This window comes from Centroberyx affinis, unplaced genomic scaffold (assembly GCF_046629955.1).
Source record: "Centroberyx affinis isolate AG114_WGS23_722 - 3 ecotype Tasmania unplaced genomic scaffold, CSIRO-AGI_Caff_v1 ptg004744l_1, whole genome shotgun sequence".
NCBI lineage: Eukaryota > Metazoa > Chordata > Actinopteri > Beryciformes > Berycidae > Centroberyx > Centroberyx affinis.
Genome location: NW_027282296.1, coordinates 20,943 through 38,595, shown reverse-complemented (window position 1 = coordinate 38,595; position 17,653 = coordinate 20,943). Strand labels below are relative to the sequence as shown.

The 17,653-nt window shown below is 46.2% G+C and overlaps 1 protein-coding gene across 1 annotated transcript in view; it reads right to left on the bottom strand.

Annotated features, from left to right (window-relative positions):
- Positions 1 to 12,055, bottom strand: part of LOC139665938 (R3H domain-containing protein 1-like) — a 35,822-nt gene extending 23,767 nt beyond the window's left edge. Inside the window, exons 1-11 of the mRNA XM_071544996.1 lie at positions 11,803 to 12,055; positions 9,526 to 9,879; positions 5,090 to 5,228; positions 4,882 to 4,960; positions 4,585 to 4,644; positions 4,140 to 4,280; positions 3,582 to 3,690; positions 3,096 to 3,191; positions 2,947 to 2,975; positions 2,605 to 2,658; positions 1,384 to 1,601 (exon numbers count right to left, since the gene is read on the bottom strand). Coding sequence (XP_071401097.1) covers positions 1,384 to 1,601; positions 2,605 to 2,658; positions 2,947 to 2,975; positions 3,096 to 3,191; positions 3,582 to 3,690; positions 4,140 to 4,280; positions 4,585 to 4,644; positions 4,882 to 4,960; positions 5,090 to 5,228; positions 9,526 to 9,837 — 1,237 coding nt within the window. The 5' untranslated portion in view covers positions 9,838 to 9,879; positions 11,803 to 12,055. The remainder of the gene's footprint in view (positions 1 to 1,383; positions 1,602 to 2,604; positions 2,659 to 2,946; positions 2,976 to 3,095; positions 3,192 to 3,581; positions 3,691 to 4,139; positions 4,281 to 4,584; positions 4,645 to 4,881; positions 4,961 to 5,089; positions 5,229 to 9,525; positions 9,880 to 11,802) is intronic.
- Between the last annotated feature and the right edge of the window lie 5,598 nt (positions 12,056 to 17,653).

Here is a 17,653-nt window from a genome sequence, read left to right as displayed (position 1 = left end):
TAAGTGAATATGACATTGATATGCCAGCACCCAGCTGCAGTCAAAAAGTACAACTTTAAGAAATGTGTACTACTTTGAGAGGTCAAATATTAAACTCCAAATGTATATAACTAATTATCTAATCTAATTACCTGTGGGAGAGATGCCGCCATAAACTGGGAAAAAGATAATGATATCACTAGTTCTACATGACATGTTAATTAATTTCTTGATTAATGTCTTCATTTAGCTTTTCACGTTTTTACATATATGCCACAACTGCTGTGGCGAGGACACGGTGACTCTCTAACATAATTGTTCATTAGATGATCGCAATCTAAAAGGAAAATATGGTAGAAAAAAGGATTAGAAAGGCCTCGGCCAATGTTTACTTCAAAGGGTGAAGAAAAATTCTTTGCCAAACTTTTCTTGACTGATAACCGCAGCCATCATCATGATCATGTAACAACATATGGTTCTCACATTTTCATTGATATAACCAATGAATTCAGACTAAAAATGAGGAGAATGTTACTATGAGGGGAAAGAGGACACACACAACAAGGTGGAGGCATGCCAGGGCTGCAAGCCTTCAACAGTGCATCGTCAAAAATAGACAGACAGTTGTGGAGAGACAAGTGAGCGGTTGACTAATGAGCAGTACACAGCTACTGGAGGTATGAAGACCTCACTCTGCTGTTGCCGGGTGGCAAAAGAAAAGCACTCCGTCAATGCCGTGAACTTCAGTGGAACCGAAAACCAGATCAAATAAATCGATGGAGGAAGAAGAGATTAAAAATGCGTGGCTTGTGTTTCCACTTGCCTTCCTGCACGGTCTCGCAGCCACTTGTGACTACGCACAGTGAAGCACCAGTTTTTAATTGAAGTTTGAGCATCAAATTCAGTGTCTCACTCCAATTCAACTACTGCCTTGTGTAACTGATAGATGTTGATGCAATGAAACGAGACCAGTGTGTGGTCTCTGATTTTGTCAAGTTTATTAGAATATGACTGTCTTCGCAGGCAGGTCATGAGCTGTGACGGGTGCTGCACTGCTGACTAGTCACTGGATGGATGTGTGGGGTTGCTGGGTGGAGAATCAAACACTGACAGGAGTGGCAGATGATGGATGGTTATCCACAGGGCATGAAACTAACTATTTCATCAACCACCCGCTCTGGCAAGTGGGTTCAGAATTCCTCGAGCTGATTTAATTTCTTGGCTGTCGTAAAGTAAAATCAAGTAATATTTAGACTGCAAAAGACTGATTGATGACAAGCCGGCGATATGCCAAAGTCGCTCGTAGAATTACTTACCAACATCAACCGGGACAGGACCGGGACAGGACCGGGATTTAGCTTGCGGCCAGAGTTAATTTCAAGCCCCGGTTGTGTGTGTCCTTACCGGTCTTGGAGAGCCGGCCCATGCTCTTGCTGCTGCCTGAGCTGTCTCCTCTGATGAGGACGGAGATGCCGCTGAAGCTGCTGGCCTTCGTCATGGCCGGCCTCAAGTTGCGGTTGGAGCTGTCCGAGTCGGTGCTGCTCCACGGCCGAGGGTCCGAGTACTTCGGCTCGTTCTCAGAGCTGCTCTGGCGGCTGTTGGCCGAGCGTCCGTCTTTTAACCTGGACAACCGTTCAGCACCACAGTGAGAAAATATAGATATCGTTCTGCCGAGTACCATTTAAAAAACACAGGTGAGGGGGATGTGCAGTGCTGCAGATATCTGTTATGCAAAGGGATAATGTACAGTGAGCTGATCATAATCGCAAAATAAGCCCCGACAGGATAAATCAAGACCCTCATGCGAAGCAGAGGCTCCCTGTACATTATCCCGCTTATTACACGGCTACTTAACCCAAGACATTAATCATTTGACATGAAATATTGATTTTAAGTGATTTTATTACAAGCTTCTGCCAAAAATTAATTCAGCAGAACTGTAACCAACCAGAAACGTCTGTAGCTAGCATCCATGGCTACACTGTAGTAGAACTGTAACCATAGAAACGTCTGTAGCTAGCATCCATGGCTACACTGTAGCAGAACTGTAACCATAGCAACATATACAAATCCTGTAAAATTGCTGTTCAGCCTCTAACCAGCAATCACAAGTTTTATGGGAAAAATATTCCACGTCTAACCTCAGTTGGCTGAGTGTTTGCCTGCAGGAGGAATGTCTTTTTGCCACAAGGTGTCGCTTGTTAATTCGATCAGAAATCAGTAAAACTTCTTGACTGTGGAGGGATGATTAGATGTGTTTTATTTAAGAATAACAGGCTTCAGAATGCCTTCATTGATCAATGAGAATTGAGTACTCAACAAAGCTGTGAGATAAATATTGATAACGCTGTGCAAATATGTTGATATACTGATATGTCAACAGGCATATATCAATGCTGCAGATGTGTTTTATGCAAATATGTTGATGAATGACATGGTGATACTTTCAATATCAGTTTCTGTGAATATTAAGCAGGATCTTGGATTTGTATTGTTTGGCTGTTGACATTATTTTTATTGCTGCTGATAACACCCTCAATCCCCGTGGTAATAATACTTACCAATTGCTGCTATATATAATAAGTATAAAATATCAGTCCTGGTATGGAAAAAGCTAAAAATTACCTAAATATTTGCCGCCTTTGCTGGGTGCTGTTGCAGGAGTCATCTTCCTGTATCCTGTAGACATGGAAAGAATAGATTCTATTGAAATGTGGGTTTGAAATTACAGTCTTACATGTCATCAGCCAAATGAGTGGTTCATGTTAAACCTGCTAAACATGCATATATTCTAGTATTTTTTTAATGTGTATTATTTTTAGCCTGTGTCTCATAACTCTAAATGAGTGGTCCTCAACCTCCTCTTTTTATTGGGGTACTGTGTGTGTTGCTCTGTTTGACCTGTATGTTGAGGAGTGGCACATAAATAAAATTGTATCTATCTATATCTATGATTGGGAGGCGTACCTTTTTTCAAGAGCAAAGCCATCTGGACCCTGTAATAAGAAATACACAAAATATGACTTACTTTCCAAGCATTAGCACAAACATACACTTTACATAACACAGCAGAATCATTTTTCCTCAATGGCAAAAGCGTGGGAGAGCGTTCTCACATCTTGAGCAAATATCCTGTCTCTGGCCCGCTGGTACTCCTCCTCCCGCTCCTCTATTGACTTGCTCCTCCTGTCATCCTTCAGCCTCATCCGCATCTGAAACACAACTTACAGTTCTTAAAAAAAAAGCCCTTTTAGTGTTTACCTTAGTTTTCTTCACTAGGAACCTGTCACACTGTGGGGGGGACAAGCTGCTGCACTTTCCTTATTAAAGCATTGGTTGGCCATTGTTTTTATTGAAGGATATTAACAATACCTATGTTTTCAGAGAAGCTCAATAGCAACTATAGACAAGAAAAATAGAGAAAATTCAAAATGTCAAAGTATCCCATTAAAACCTCTCTGACTTAGAGATCTAGGTGTGTTCCCTGATCATTCCGTACATAACAGCTCATCTGGCGTACGAGGAAAAGTAATTCACTATTTTTCCTCTGCAGCCAGCGGCACAGGGAGATCTGGGGAGGTTGGCATCAAAAGGGGCCTCACCATGTTGTCGTCTTTGTCTGAGCTAGAGTTGTCCCTTTTGAGAATGTACCGCTTTTGGAAGTCGTCAGTCTTGTCGTCTTTGATGTGTTCCGAAAACTTCTGATCAGGTCTGTGCAGGGAGGGGAGGGGAGGGGAGGAGAGAGGAGAGAGGGGGGGGAGGGAAGACAGAGCAAAATGAAAAAACTTGAGCCTGTCGAGGAGGGGGCACACTGGAATGAAACCCGGGGATGTTTACGCCAGCCTCCTTACAACTCATAAAAACCTCCTGCCCCTCCGCCGCCACAACCCCCCCCCCCCCCTTTGCAATATTGAAAAATGCAGATAATTAAGTTTTACCCAAAAAACTCATTTCGGCGGAGGGGCCCGCGCAGGAAAAAAAATCTGTTTTGCCACTGCAGAAGATACGGAGTCTGTAATTTCTGCAAGCCTAAGCCGTTTGAATTAAAGCAGGTTGGGAAATTCAATTCTTGCACGCGGCGTGAGAGGATGGGGAGGCTGTGTGTGTGTGTGTGTGTGTGTGTGTGTGTGTGTGTGTGTGTAAGCGGAGAGATTACTCACATTCTTGTATTGCTAGTTTTGTTGATGATTACAGATTTCCCGGTTTGATCGACGTTATGGTCGAGGCCGAAGTAGGCAGCGACTCTGTGCAGCAGCATTCTGTGGTAGGAGGTCATCGGGGGGAACTTTCTCTTCTGGCTTCTGAGAAAAAGACGAGGGAGGGAGGGAGGGAGGGAGGGGAAGACGGGTGGGGGGGTGTGTCATGGACCAAATCAATAATTCAGTAGTGACTAAGAGAGGACAATTAGAAACACGTTTTTTTTAAACAGCGCTGCACCAGCACAGCCTGGAGTCAGATCTCATTAACGCTCCCCGGGGCGATGCGGGGAACACATCACAGAAAATTATGCGGCGGTTTAACAGAAATGACAAGAACAGCTTTTTTTTTTTCCGGTCGAAAACGGAACCCAAAAAACATCAGTGGAAAAAGGGGCTCAACACTCACTCGTTATTACTGATAAAGTCGAGGATGTCCTGTTCCAGCTTCAGCAGCATCATTCTGTCCCTGGGATTGGGATTTAAGCACACAGAATTACACAAGTCTTTCACAGTCACTCGAGCACTCGTCTCATTACCTTGGGGGGGGGGGGGGGGGGGGGGGTATGACAGGAACCCCAATTAGTAAATCGACTGACGAGATGTCAAGTGTTCAAAGGTAACCTTTTGGCTGGTGAGCCTTTTGCTTAATCATCAGCAGTAAAAAGGGATCAGCAGCTGGGCAGCAGGAGCCTGGTCTACACACCTGGGGTTATTTTTCAGCGTGTTTACAAGGAACTCGTGGAGATCGATCCCAGTGGAGTCGGTGTATTCCTGACTGGAATCTGAGGAAACGAAAAAAAAAAAAAAGGATTGTTCAGAGATCCTAAAATGCTCCGCGGGGGGGGGGGGGGGGGTCTCGTTTTCTTAAGCGCGTTCTTTTTGCGGGAGCTTAACGAGGTGAGAGTGCCTACCTCGGGATAACATTTTCCTCGGCATTTTCTCGGGCTTCTCCAGCTTGTCCCCGCTCTTGTCCTTGTCTTCCTCATTCTTGGTCAGCGTTGGCAGCTCCTCTTTGTCGAATGACTGGTTGAGCTGAATCTGAATGTCATCCTATAAAGGCAACATGGGGGTGGGGGGGGTGGGGGGGAACAAGTTTGACGGTGTTGTACTCTGGAACTGATTAAAAAACGACTAATGTTGTTCTCACAAATCGGCAGCTAACTAACCTACTTTCTTTGGAAAATGCAAATGATTTTGAGTTAACTGCCTCTCAGTGCCGTAACCGTATGTGACACACTGGACTGTAACACACACACACACACACACACACACACACACAGACGGCCAATCTATTACCAAGAACCTCAAATATGACTCTTAAGATGGCTGCAGTGCCAGAGGGCCTCCTGCTGTCTTTGCTTGCTGCTTCTGTTATTTACCACTCCTGCCTCATAACAGGGACAGCCACAGGGTGTTCTGGTGGACACGGTGTGAATTACGGCCAGAGAGAGGATAAAACAAACTTAGAACTGGATGGAATAAAAACCACAGCCAACGGTACCGATTGCCTGGAGAGCGACAGAAAATACTGCGACTTTACTTTTCTGGAGCGACTTATGAGCTGACCCATGACTACTGCGCCTGCAATCAAAAGGGACGGCCGAAAAAAGGGACTTCCTAAATCCTGTTTAAGATTTAGGCTTCCTTTAACACGTTCTGGAGCTGCTTAGCGGGGCGGCATGGGAAAGACCATATGTATCATTAGTGGCTGGTTTAAAGCTTTCTGTCTCTACTGGTCTAAACAATGCAGACCCTACAGTGGGTCTGGAACCCAGCAGATTTTCCCTTCAACCCTCTTTCTTCGGTTAAGAATTTGGAGAAAAGAAAAGCTTCCTATTTTGCCTTTCAGAGTCAATACAAAAGTAGGGCAAAGTAGAACAAGCACACGACATGACGCCAAGGGACTCGGGAGTAGATTTTTCTTTTTTTTTTAAAGGGGAGGAAAGCAGTCATGTTAGCATTAGAATAATGGCGGACTCGTTGCTGCTCCCCTGTGAAAAGCAGCTTGCTAACGGAGCTTCAGTGCTGCAGAGACAGTATGAAAGCTGGGAAAAGGCTGGAGAAAAGAGGGGAAAAAAACAACTCGTAGAGGGGAAATCTCATTCAGTTTTTTTTCTCCTTTCACTTTTTTCATTGGTTCAGTCAAACTGTCCCATTGTTCTTGATTGAGGAAAGAAACCACCTGCCTGAGTGAGAGTTCTGCCCAAATAAAGACAAGATCTTGATCTTAAAAAAATGACCATGTTGAATACTAGCTTGGTCTTTAATCCACCACATCTGACCACTATAACAAAATGTATAAACTTCATTTATATTTCCCAAGGTCTTTCCCAAGTTGGAATCTCTTTCCACTATTTGCATCTCCACAAAATGTAATTTGATTTAATTGTAGTAAACTAATCAAAGAGTCTACACTGCCACAGAGTGTGTGAATTCAACATAGACAATTCCACAGTCATAAACCTCGTTAGGCACAATTAGCTGAAAATAATGTTTAAATGAAGGAATTTTCTGACACTTTCACTGGTTAAAAAAAACATCAGTTCTGGACTGAGGATGAGAACAGGAAAATAGGGAGAGAGGAGTCTAGGGGGGCTCAGGAATTCTTGATACAACTTTTTCTTTGCTGTTTGACTGTAAGGGTATAATATATTTCAGGTGCATGAATATGCACTGAAATGAAGGTGGGACACCAGCTAATGGGTGGAGGTGGTGTATTAGAAAGGGGGGTAGTGCATTCATAGGAGTAGAGGGGGGTTTACCTGGTGTTCTCGAGGCAGATCAGTGGTAATAGGGGGAGAAGAGGACTCTTCACAAACAGCCAGGCTCCGAACTAACTTTAACTTTGAGTTAGACTGGGGGAGAGTGGTGAGGGTTAAGAAGAGAGTCAGGATGGGACAGAGAGTTACAACACCACAAACCAAGCACTATGGAGGGGAAAAAAAAGGAACCCATACCCCCGTGCAACGCAAGCACAAAAACACACTGGCAACCTACTATGGATCAGGCTTCTTTTTACCCCCAGAGTTCAAGACTGCATCATGCACTCTGTCGTCAATGTTACATTGCTTAAGGTTAAGGTGAACAGCGAAGTCACTAAAAGAATTCTGATCAAATGATGCACTGGAAGACCTGAAAGCTACGTGATTAAAAACAAGACAAAAAAAAAAAAGCAGACATTTACAAAAACCTCCTTCCAAATGAAAAATCCACAAATAAAGATGAGAATAGAATGCAAGGCAAAACAAAAACAATATCAAATTTGAAAAATAAACCAATGAATCGGTCTGAATAAATTAGATGGGCCCCTCCAAGCAAACACTAGTTACAGACATGCCTCTTGCCACTGTACCTTGGCTCGTTTTCCTGACTGTCCAAGAGTTTGCCGCTGTACGGTAGGCAATGAAACAAAATGGATCAGAGGTGAGACACGGGTCCAGCATTGCGCGCCGAGTCCAAGCGCCTCCCCTTTGAACGCCTTGACCAGTCAGTGACGCAGAGTGAAATGAGAATAAAAATCTAAAACAGGAGAAACCGTTTCATTTCACGTCTACAAAATCAGACTCGATTCAGCATTTTTGTAGACGGAAAAAAACGCTTTTAAGCTCCGAACTCGGCTAAGTTTCTGCCTTCATATGCAAATGTCACATTAAGATGAGACGGCCTTCATTACGCGCAGGAGACACCTTGAAGCGGTTAACACCTTTAAACACGTGGCTGCCGTGGTTTCGTAAAGCCTCCGAGCGTCCGGTTCGGTTACATTACGAGGCTTGACGTCCCTCGCTGTAGGAAAAACTTAAAGTGTGCCTTAAAAATGCCTCTCTGAATTCTACACTTGGGAGGGAATGCCGCGGGGGGGGGGAAACGGTCACAATTCCTTCCTAGGCACAGGCACCGCAAACTGCAAAGTGAAGGAGAGACAGATGGCGGCAGGCAAAGACATTCGTTCCGTCCCCCCCCCTTCCCCCCCCCCCTTCCTGTCTCCCTAGGGGCGACACGGGGAGAAGTTGGTGGATAAACTGGGATTTGAGACGGAGATTATGTGCCTTTCCTCTCATCGGAAGACTGGAAGGCTCCTGGCCCATGCCCCCTGTCCCCCCCTCTCTCTCCTCCATGTCTGTCTGCCTTTCGCGCGGGACGAAATTTTTTAAGAAGAGGAGGAGGAGGCCCGTCTCAGAAGGCTCGTGCGGGTACGATACGAAAGGAGAGAATGAGCCGACGTCAGAAAGGCTGTGGGCTCTTTCAAAAAAAAAAAAAAAAAAAACAAGAAAGAAAGAAAAAAAAAAAAAAAAAAACACGCTCAAGGGAAATGTCACAACATCAAGGCAAGTCACGCGCTATCTGTCAAGGAAAGAGGGGAGAGGAAATTTGGACGCGGCACACACACACACACACACACACACACACACACATACGTCCCCTCCCTCCACCCCACACCCCGCAATCTTAACCTTCAAGCATACAATAACCGAGTTGTGGTTTTGAGGTACTGCCTCTGCAGGTTCTCATAACTCAATTATCTGACAATTGATTGGTTGTGCTTTGCCGGGGGACTCCCCAGGGCCCCTCAGCCTGTGTTGTATCGGAAAGCAATTATTTCTCCTGCACTGCTCTGCTCGCCATTACAAAGCTCAATAACGCCTACCCCACCCCCCCACCCCCCCCATCTCTTAGCACATATACCTTTAGCTCGTTCCACTGGCACACACACACACACACACACCGAGCCCCCCCTTTCAACTGTCACGCTACACTCCAATAAGGAAATTGGGAGTGGCTGAAGTTTGATTGAGGAGAGTTATAAAGGGGGAAGGGTGGGGGAAAACGGGCTGGCAGTCACGGGACCATGAGAAAGAAAACAAACTGAGCAATTTCCATGTACCATAGTAGAAAAGTAGACCTTGTTGTATTTTACTATTTAATACTTCTTAGTATTAAACTTAGTATGAGTATTCTTGTGCATTCTTTCAAGGAGTTGAGAAATGTGCTCCTCGGCTGAGATAGTGAGGAGACATTTCACCTCTCTTGACTCAGGTTTGCCCTCAGTTCATTTTGTTATTCTAGGCTTTGCAAGCATGAGTAACTGCTGGCAACGTCCATCTCCCTATACCCATAAACCCTTGTGTTTTGGGGTAATTTCCTGTGGATTACGTTCTCACTCCTAACGAACCACACCACCGCTCTCTAGAATAATTCAAATAACCCTCTGCAAAAATCTACATACTTGTTTATGACTTGGACATCTTCAAGTGTTTATATACCTTTATATATTTATTGGGCTTCTGGTGGCCCTACCTTTTTTAAGCTATGTTAGCCTTATTATAGTGTACTGCCCACTTGGGTTTACCTGAGTTTCATTCTTGTCTTGGCAGCAGCTGGCGTCTCTGTCGGGCTGTGGCTGGGGTGGAAGCTGTACTTGGGGCGGGGCTGCGGGCTGCACTTGGGGCGGGGGCGGGGGCTGAGGCTGAGGCTGAGGCTGAGGCTGAGGCTGAGGCGGCGGCGGCTGGGTGTCGGCCCGCGGCTCGGCCCGTCGCTCCCTGCTGTCGCTCTTGGTCGGGCTGACGTCGGCGGCGGCCGGCGCGGCGTGGTTCACCTCCGTCTCCGGGCCTCTCATGGTGTCACTAGTCTCTTTTACAGTGACAGTTTCAGACATCCTCATTAGAGACGGCTACTTGGAGTGTCTACACCAAGGGCTGGAGACCTACAGAGAGAGAAAACGGGAGTCGGGGGGGGGGGGGGATGTCACCGAGAGATCGCTTATTTGGTGTTTACGGTCGCATTGATAAACAGATCGGTCAAGTTTCTACCATTATACATCACCTGTTATTATGCTAAACTGTCTAAAAATGTGACATTCTAGTCTCTTAACCTCCACACCTCCCTTCTAGGGCTGCAACTAACGATTATTTTCATTATCGATTAATCTGTTGATTATTTTCTCGATTGATCGATTAGTTGTTTGGTCTATAAAATGTCAGAAAACGGTGAAAAATGTGGATCAGTGTTTCCCAAAGCCCAAGATGACGTCCTCAAATGTCTTGTTTTGTCCACAACCCAAAGATATTCAGTTTACTGTCATAGAGGAGGAAAGAAACCAGAAAATATTCACATTTAAGAAGCTGGAATCAGAGAATTTTGACTTATTTTCTTAAAAAATTACTCAAACCGATTAATCGATTATCAAAATGGTTGGTGATTAATTTAATAGTTGACAACTAATCGATTAATCGTTGCAGCTCTACTCCCTTCAACCCCTCCTCCACACTCAAAATGATGAAAACCGAGTGCCTGATAGCATGGGCAGCACCTGGCGCCCAGGGGAGCCAGACAGAGCTCCCGAGTGCTAATGAGAAGCAGGGGCGTCTAAAACCTTTCCATTAACACATTGCAGGGTGAGATATATGCACGTGTGACATTTCCTGAGTGTGCCAGCTCTGACAGTGTCTGGTGCCACGTCAGCGGCCCCAGATGGCGCATCGATCTGTGACAGCGCTGCCAGGCTGCCTTCACTGCGAGATGCTGACACTCCCATATGTGGGCCTCTGCTGTGGTGGAGCGGGTGGCCTCCGGGGACCCGTCTCCCCCCGTACCGCCAGGAAGGAACACGAGAGAAACAATCTCTCCATGCTATCTCCTATCTGGCAGCCTGTCACCGAACTGGCATCCTCGTCATCTTACACTTAAAGACTCTTTTCTCTCCGTTACTACTGTGGTCCGGCCTGTCTCTCTAAGGCTGTCATCACTGGACTGACTAATGCTTAAAGGGGGGGAAATTTCTCGATTCTAAGATGCATTCTAAGATTCTGAATCGATTCACAAATGTCAAAAATCGATTTTCTAAATGTTAGTTAATAACGGGATGTTGACGGAACGAACGCGGAACTCGACTGCGAGGGCAGCGCAGCACCCGGACAGGAGGAGCATACGAGTTATCTTGTCAATACATCCATGCATCTTGTAGTTCATCTTCAAAAAAGGCAGATTGATTTAATGACTCGATAATTGCCTTTGCGAGACGAACGTGAAGCATATTGTCAACTTTCTACGCCGTCATTCAGAGACTAACGTTAGCACAGCGGAGCAGAGATCAGCGGCTGACCAACACACACTGCAGCACTTAAACAACTTAAACCAACTGAGGTGAGGAAAATAACTTGGTGCGCAGTCTGTTTCACCTCAATTAACCAATTCTGCATCTAACCCGATCAAACTGACCAACCCCCCCCCCCCAAAAAATAAAAAATAAAAAATCTCCTCGGGTCTAGTAGTTGACCTATTTTGATCTCAAAACGGCGAATTTCACCTAAAGGTGAGGAGTTTGCATCTTTGGTAAATTCATCTGTTTATTTTAATTATGGATCATTACCAATACGCTATGTTTTAAAAGTTGCAAGTTGTCACACAGTGGGAAAAAATAAATCATGTATAGAAATCAATAATCGTTAGGCTAATCGTTTTATAATCGCATCGTAGCCCTCTGAATCGTAATCGAATCATGAGGCCAGTGAAGATTCACACCTCTACTAATGCTTTGTCTAAAATTTGGCCACTGGTATAGCACTAAGGCACTAACTTATTAGTATCTACAGTGTGTGTGTGTGTGTGTGTGTGTGTGTGTGTTCACCAGCTGTGCTGCTGCTGCTGGGTGCTGAGCCTGCGGTGGCGTGGCGCCAGAGAGAAGGCTGAAGCCCGCGAGGTCCCTTTGAATGCTGCTGCTGCCGTGGTGGTGGTGGTGGTGTGTGTCTCGGTCACCCAGGCGGTGTTTTGTCGTGTTGAGCGTGCTGGAAGCCCTGAGGAAGAGGCCCATGTCCCCGTCAACAGCGCTGGGTCCAGCTCACAACAGCGTTGGCCTCTGGCAAGCCTCTCATGCCCCTTAGTGACCTGGGAGAGAAAAGGGAGAGAGAGAGAAAGAGGAAGCCATTTAACACAAGAGACTATATAGCGACGTTTGGGTAGAACCTTACACGTGCAATCACGTCTTAAATTTCCACCTGCATCGAGAGGCACTCACAGGAAACACAGCACTACTCTGAAAGCAATAACAGCCATTTGATTTCCAGTCATTTCCCTGAATGAATCCATGAATAGCACCGTTGATGACGCTGCCTCTCTCTTGCCTTTGATTCTTTTTGATCTCCCATGGTTCCAGGTCAGCCTTCGGGGCAGGTAGCTGTCACTGGGAGCAAATGTTTCCATGTCCCTGCTCTCCTAACCCTCGTAGGCAGTGTGCTCTTCTAAGTTAAGAGGACCGGAAGGCTGCGCTCTCTTTGAAACGCTCGCATGGGGCCGATTCAAGTGTTCAGAGTGCTCCCCCCGTCGGGAGAGGTCAGTCTATAATAATCTGTAAGCTATAATCTAGTTAACAATGGCTGCTCACAGCGGGCAACACAACCTCCTCCTGCTCAGGTCTTTCCATGGGCACTAAGAGGTAAAAGCCTCACAGCTGGAGTTCTCAAACTATTGTTGAGGTCCACGTCCCTCAACAATTTGTCCAGCTCCTATAACTGGCTTGGTGACATGATTCGGATAATACTAACTAGAGGTCTTCACGGGTCTTCCCGGACCCTAGGATCCGAGACCCGACCCGGGACCCGTACTGGGTTCGGGTCCAGGTTTTATTATGGTCAATCGGGTCCGGGTCGGGTCCCATTCTATTACCGCGGGTCCCGGGTCTGTATATCATTATGTGTAAGACCCGAGTGGATCCGAGAAGACCCGTGATCAGCGCTGATCACGTGACCAGACGAGAAACGCATGTGGAAGCGCTGTGTAACTTGCGTGATGATTAGGCTGACCTAGGATCAGATTACAAGAGCGAAAATAAGGTCGGTCTGTAATATCTCGGGCAAAAACAGGTCAGTATATATATATATTTTTAAAAATTATCGGGTGCAATCGGATCTCGGAACGAATTTCCCGGGTCCATTAGGGTTCGGGTCTGTCATTTTGGACCCGTGAAGACCTCTAATACTAACTCATCAGCTCCTGAGCAACCCTCCATCCACGTTCATTAGCCTTTAGTCAACGGTGGAGGCTAGTCGTTCCAAGACGCTGTTTCGGGAACACGCTCTGGTTGCCTTTGCTGGAGGCTCGACATCAAGAGGACATGTTGGGATTGGCCGAGCACAGCTACACGCTAACACTTACTGAGGGCCCGCCCGACTCCTGACAATGCAGCGCATTTATCACGCTAATGAAGCCGACACGCGGGCTGCTGCATTATTTAAGCTGCTGATGGCCTCGGCTGATTGGAATTCATGAGACTGGGAGAGTAGGACTGGTAGGGCGCTGTCACTGGTAAGGAGAGATGTGAGTCTCAAACATACACAGAGACTGGTATTGACACTAAACTGACTCAAAACAGACGTACACACTTCTCGATCTTATTTTTTTTGGTCTCCAATACCCAAATTGACTGTGAACAGCAAACATTGATCCCTCCCAATTCCAAAATAAAGAGTACTGTAAGCACATTAAACCCATGACCTTTGCACACCAGATTTTTTGTTGCTTGTAATTTTGGTGATATAACAATTGAGCATTATTCTACTGCTTTACTAATGGTATGTCGTGTGTTGGTTGAGACTGTCAGCTACACGCCCGAGATGTGAATACACACACACACACACTATTTTTTCTCTCTTTCCGCATCCTAGAGAGCCAAGGCAACCCTGTCCGTCAGGGCCGTGTGGAATCTGTCAAAGTCCCTTTCGTCTGTCTCTCGTCTCCAGGGCCCCTGCCTGCCTCTGTGTGGAAGTGACAAGTTGCCAGAAGCCTTTCACATCACTCATGTCTTAACTCCACCGTGTCTGACCGGGTGGGGGTGGGGTGAGTGGAGGGGGTTGCTGTGGAGCGGTCGGCAGCAGAGGGCAGAATGAGGCGCTCCGCACTTTCTTCTCTACCTCCTCTCCAAGTGGACTACTCAAGGACAATTATGCTTTTAATGCGCCCGGAGAAGAGCTGCTCTGGAATTGACGAGCGCTCTCTCTCTCTCGCTCTCCCCCCTCGTTCGCTCGCTCGCTACTTCCACCCACCCCTCCAGGTTCTAAGTGCGAGAGAGAGAGAGAGAGAGAGAGAGAGAGAGAGAGAGAGAGAGAGAGAGAGAGAGAGAGAGAGAGAGAGAGAGAGAGAGAGAACGCCTACGCCTGGTCGACCTTTTCCCTCAAACACCCCCGCAGCGAACCCGCCACAGATGGAGCCTCTCTGGCATGAAGTGGAGTGAGAGTGGAGGGTGGGCTGAGCACTGATGGAAAGCCGGTGGTAAAGAGCAGAGAGGAGTGCTGAGAAGCACTAGGCCTACTCGGAAGACACGTCAAATAAAGAGCCTCTTTAAAGCCTCGGGAATATACCCTCGCAGCAGGCTGTCACACTGATGACCCTTGGCTTTAGCGTCGAAGTTACACGGCAAGAGAGCAGGCTACAGGTGGGGTGCTATGGAAATGGACATTAGGGCTTACATTTGTGAATGCGTTAGGAGCAGATGTGCCCAAAACAAGGAAGGTAACTTGGTTAACATGGTGAATTCATAGCTGGCAGATGGAGCGGTTTGCCAAGGCATGAGAGAGAAGGACATTTTCTTTTCAAGCGGATAAACGGCAGAAGTCTGCATGGGGGCTCTTGCTTTCCTCCAGGGGCTTTTTCTCCCTCTCTTCTCTCATCTTTCAATTGCATAGTGGTGTGTGTGTGGGGGGGGGGAGCTGCCACTTCTTTTTGGCTGGCATCTGAGTAGCTGCAGGCTCTGCTGAGCGAGGCGAGGAAGGATTCGTGTCCACATTTAGCGCTAATTGGGCAATGTGCTCCAGCCACAGGCGGACAGCAGCGAACCGACCTCTCACAGCTCAACAGATAGAGCGGCTCTGCTAAAACAACTGCAGCCGCTGGAGGGACGGGGGGGGGGGGGGGGTGAGGAGAAACTCCATGGAACAAACTGGGTGGGAAGTGCAGGATTTGTGATACAAGTGGATGAATATAGAGGTTCGTAACCCCGCGTGAGTTTTCAAGTGTGTTTGTGTGTGTGCATTTAATTCATTGAATGGCTGGTAGTCTCCTGATGGTCACACACACACACACACACACACACAGCGCAAATAGATCTCGGGAGATACAAATGAGCTATCTGCGCCGGTGTCACCGAGTGACAGCGGAGTGTAGAGGAGTTATTGATTTTGTCGGGATGGATAAATAAGCTGTTGGCTCTGCCTGCCGTCTGTAAAATGAGACCAGAGGAGGCGTCTCAGTGCCACGCTCGCTCACTGTTAATGGCCAGAGCATGGGAGAGTGCGGGGATCGCTACTGTGTTTGAATAGTTAGTATTGTAAAGGCCCAAAACATAATAACTGAACATAATGGCATAAAATCAAAAAGTAATCTTTAAGTAAGTAAGTCTAATAATGTAACAAAACTGTAACATAATAGCATTTTTTGCCCACAACGCAAAATAACTTAATACGTTATTGCTAGTTTATAACATTACAGGCGTGATAATAATATTTTGCTAAATAATGTACTAACATAGACCAGCAACTTATTTACTGTGTTGGTCTTTTTGGTGTAGACTTTTTGGTGCTTTGGTATAGACTCCCTTCCCTTTGTGCTGCTTTTCATCATTTACAGTAGCTATACGTTGCGATACTTTCAGGGGCTTTGTGGAAAGCTTTGATGTACTACTGTGCTACTGTCTGGTGCTAAGGAATACTTTGCGATTCTTGTAACTGTAATCGCTTTGTGGTACTTTGAGATCATCTGTGGTAAAGTAATGAATTGTCAATAAAGTAGTTACGTTACATTATGGGCAAAAATGCTATTACGTTACAGGTTCAACATTTTATTACGTTACTAGATATTTATTACGTTACAGGCTTTATTACATTAAATTTTATTACATTAGGAGCAGTTATTACGCTATGGTGAATTATTACATTTTGGGCCTTTACAAGTACACACTACAACAGAGGTATGTGCACTGCCCCAAACACAAAATATAAAATGCGTTTATGTTCACTACATAATGTGTAATTCAAAAGAAAAACTCAAAAGACGATACACAATTCTACAATTATTCTCTTTCAACATATAATAACTTGTAAGGCATTAGAGAAACAGGGCAATCTTTTGTCTGTTCAAATACATTTGTAATCCATCCCATTTTCAAAAAATATAACAAACACAAACTCATGAGTGTACAAGCGCGCACATAGACACAAGGGAGGTATATATTAGCATTAGCATTAGGTGAACTATTATTATTTCACAGCCAGTTATATTTCCGGATGATTGGCAGTTGCCTAGCGTCAAGAGAGGAATACAAATGACTGCTCTGACGCCTGACTGCCACGCACAGAGCGGAAAGAGAAGAGAAAAACATTGTGTGTTTGTGTGTGTGTTTGGGGGTGGGGGTGGGGGGTTGGGGGGGGTCGTAAACTGCACCCTTTCAGAGCCGTGCTCCCTCCGCTGTCCGAATATGTCAAGTCCCCTCATTTTGGACGTGGGCCGAGACTGCACACTGTTCCATTCACACTTTTTTTTGAGATTCCGCTGCATACATTCTCACACACATACACACACACACACACACACACGCACACGCACACGCACACGCACCTCTCACCCCGGGGCACGGTCTAATATTTCCTGTGAATTAAGAGAGATGAAACGGCCCTGAGGCATGGGGTTCACCTACCCAGATCCCGGATGTCTATTTCCTATCTGCCGCAACACAAAGCCATGATCAAAAGCTTCAGCCTTGGCGAGGATCGGCTCAGAAGCGTCCGTGTCCACAGACTAACCACAGAGAGCCGGGGGGGGGGACGACCGCGGCGGCGGCGTCTCGTAAACCGCGTCTCGTCCTCTCGAGATAGTCGAGGCCCGCTGCCCGGCAGATAAAAGATCAGTAACGCGGAGGCCGCTTGACCCCGGGGCCGCGCCGAGGTTACCGCGAGCTTCCTTTCAATTACCGACAGAGTGAGGAAAATGAATGAAAGTGTACGGTAAAGACCCCGATAGCCTGCACGTTTCCCCTTTCAATGGAAGGCGCCTGCCACTCAACGCACAAGAGGAGGTCTGTCTACTAATGAGGACTTCTTGTGGAGGTTAACCATGTGCCCCGGCTACATCCATATAGCAATTATACCACTTAATTGCCTTCATGAGCCAGATATTCCCTTGCCTTTTCCCCTAATCTTAATGCAATTATGCCTGTTCCTGGCTAATGTTAAATGCTATCTGGAGTGCATCTCTTGGGCTTGCACCGGGGTCTGTCGTTCATCCACCCCCCATCCCCCCATGTAGCAAAGCTAGGCGGATGATTATTAGAATGGCGATGTGGAAAAAGACCACTGACCTCTGCTCTGGGACCACCACACCAGAGAGTCCCCAAAGCAGGGCCATTTTACACAAATGTTTAAAATTTGGTTTATGAATAAACTGCCCTTCATTAGATGTCTGAAACAAATTTTAATTTGTCCCATTTGTACCTT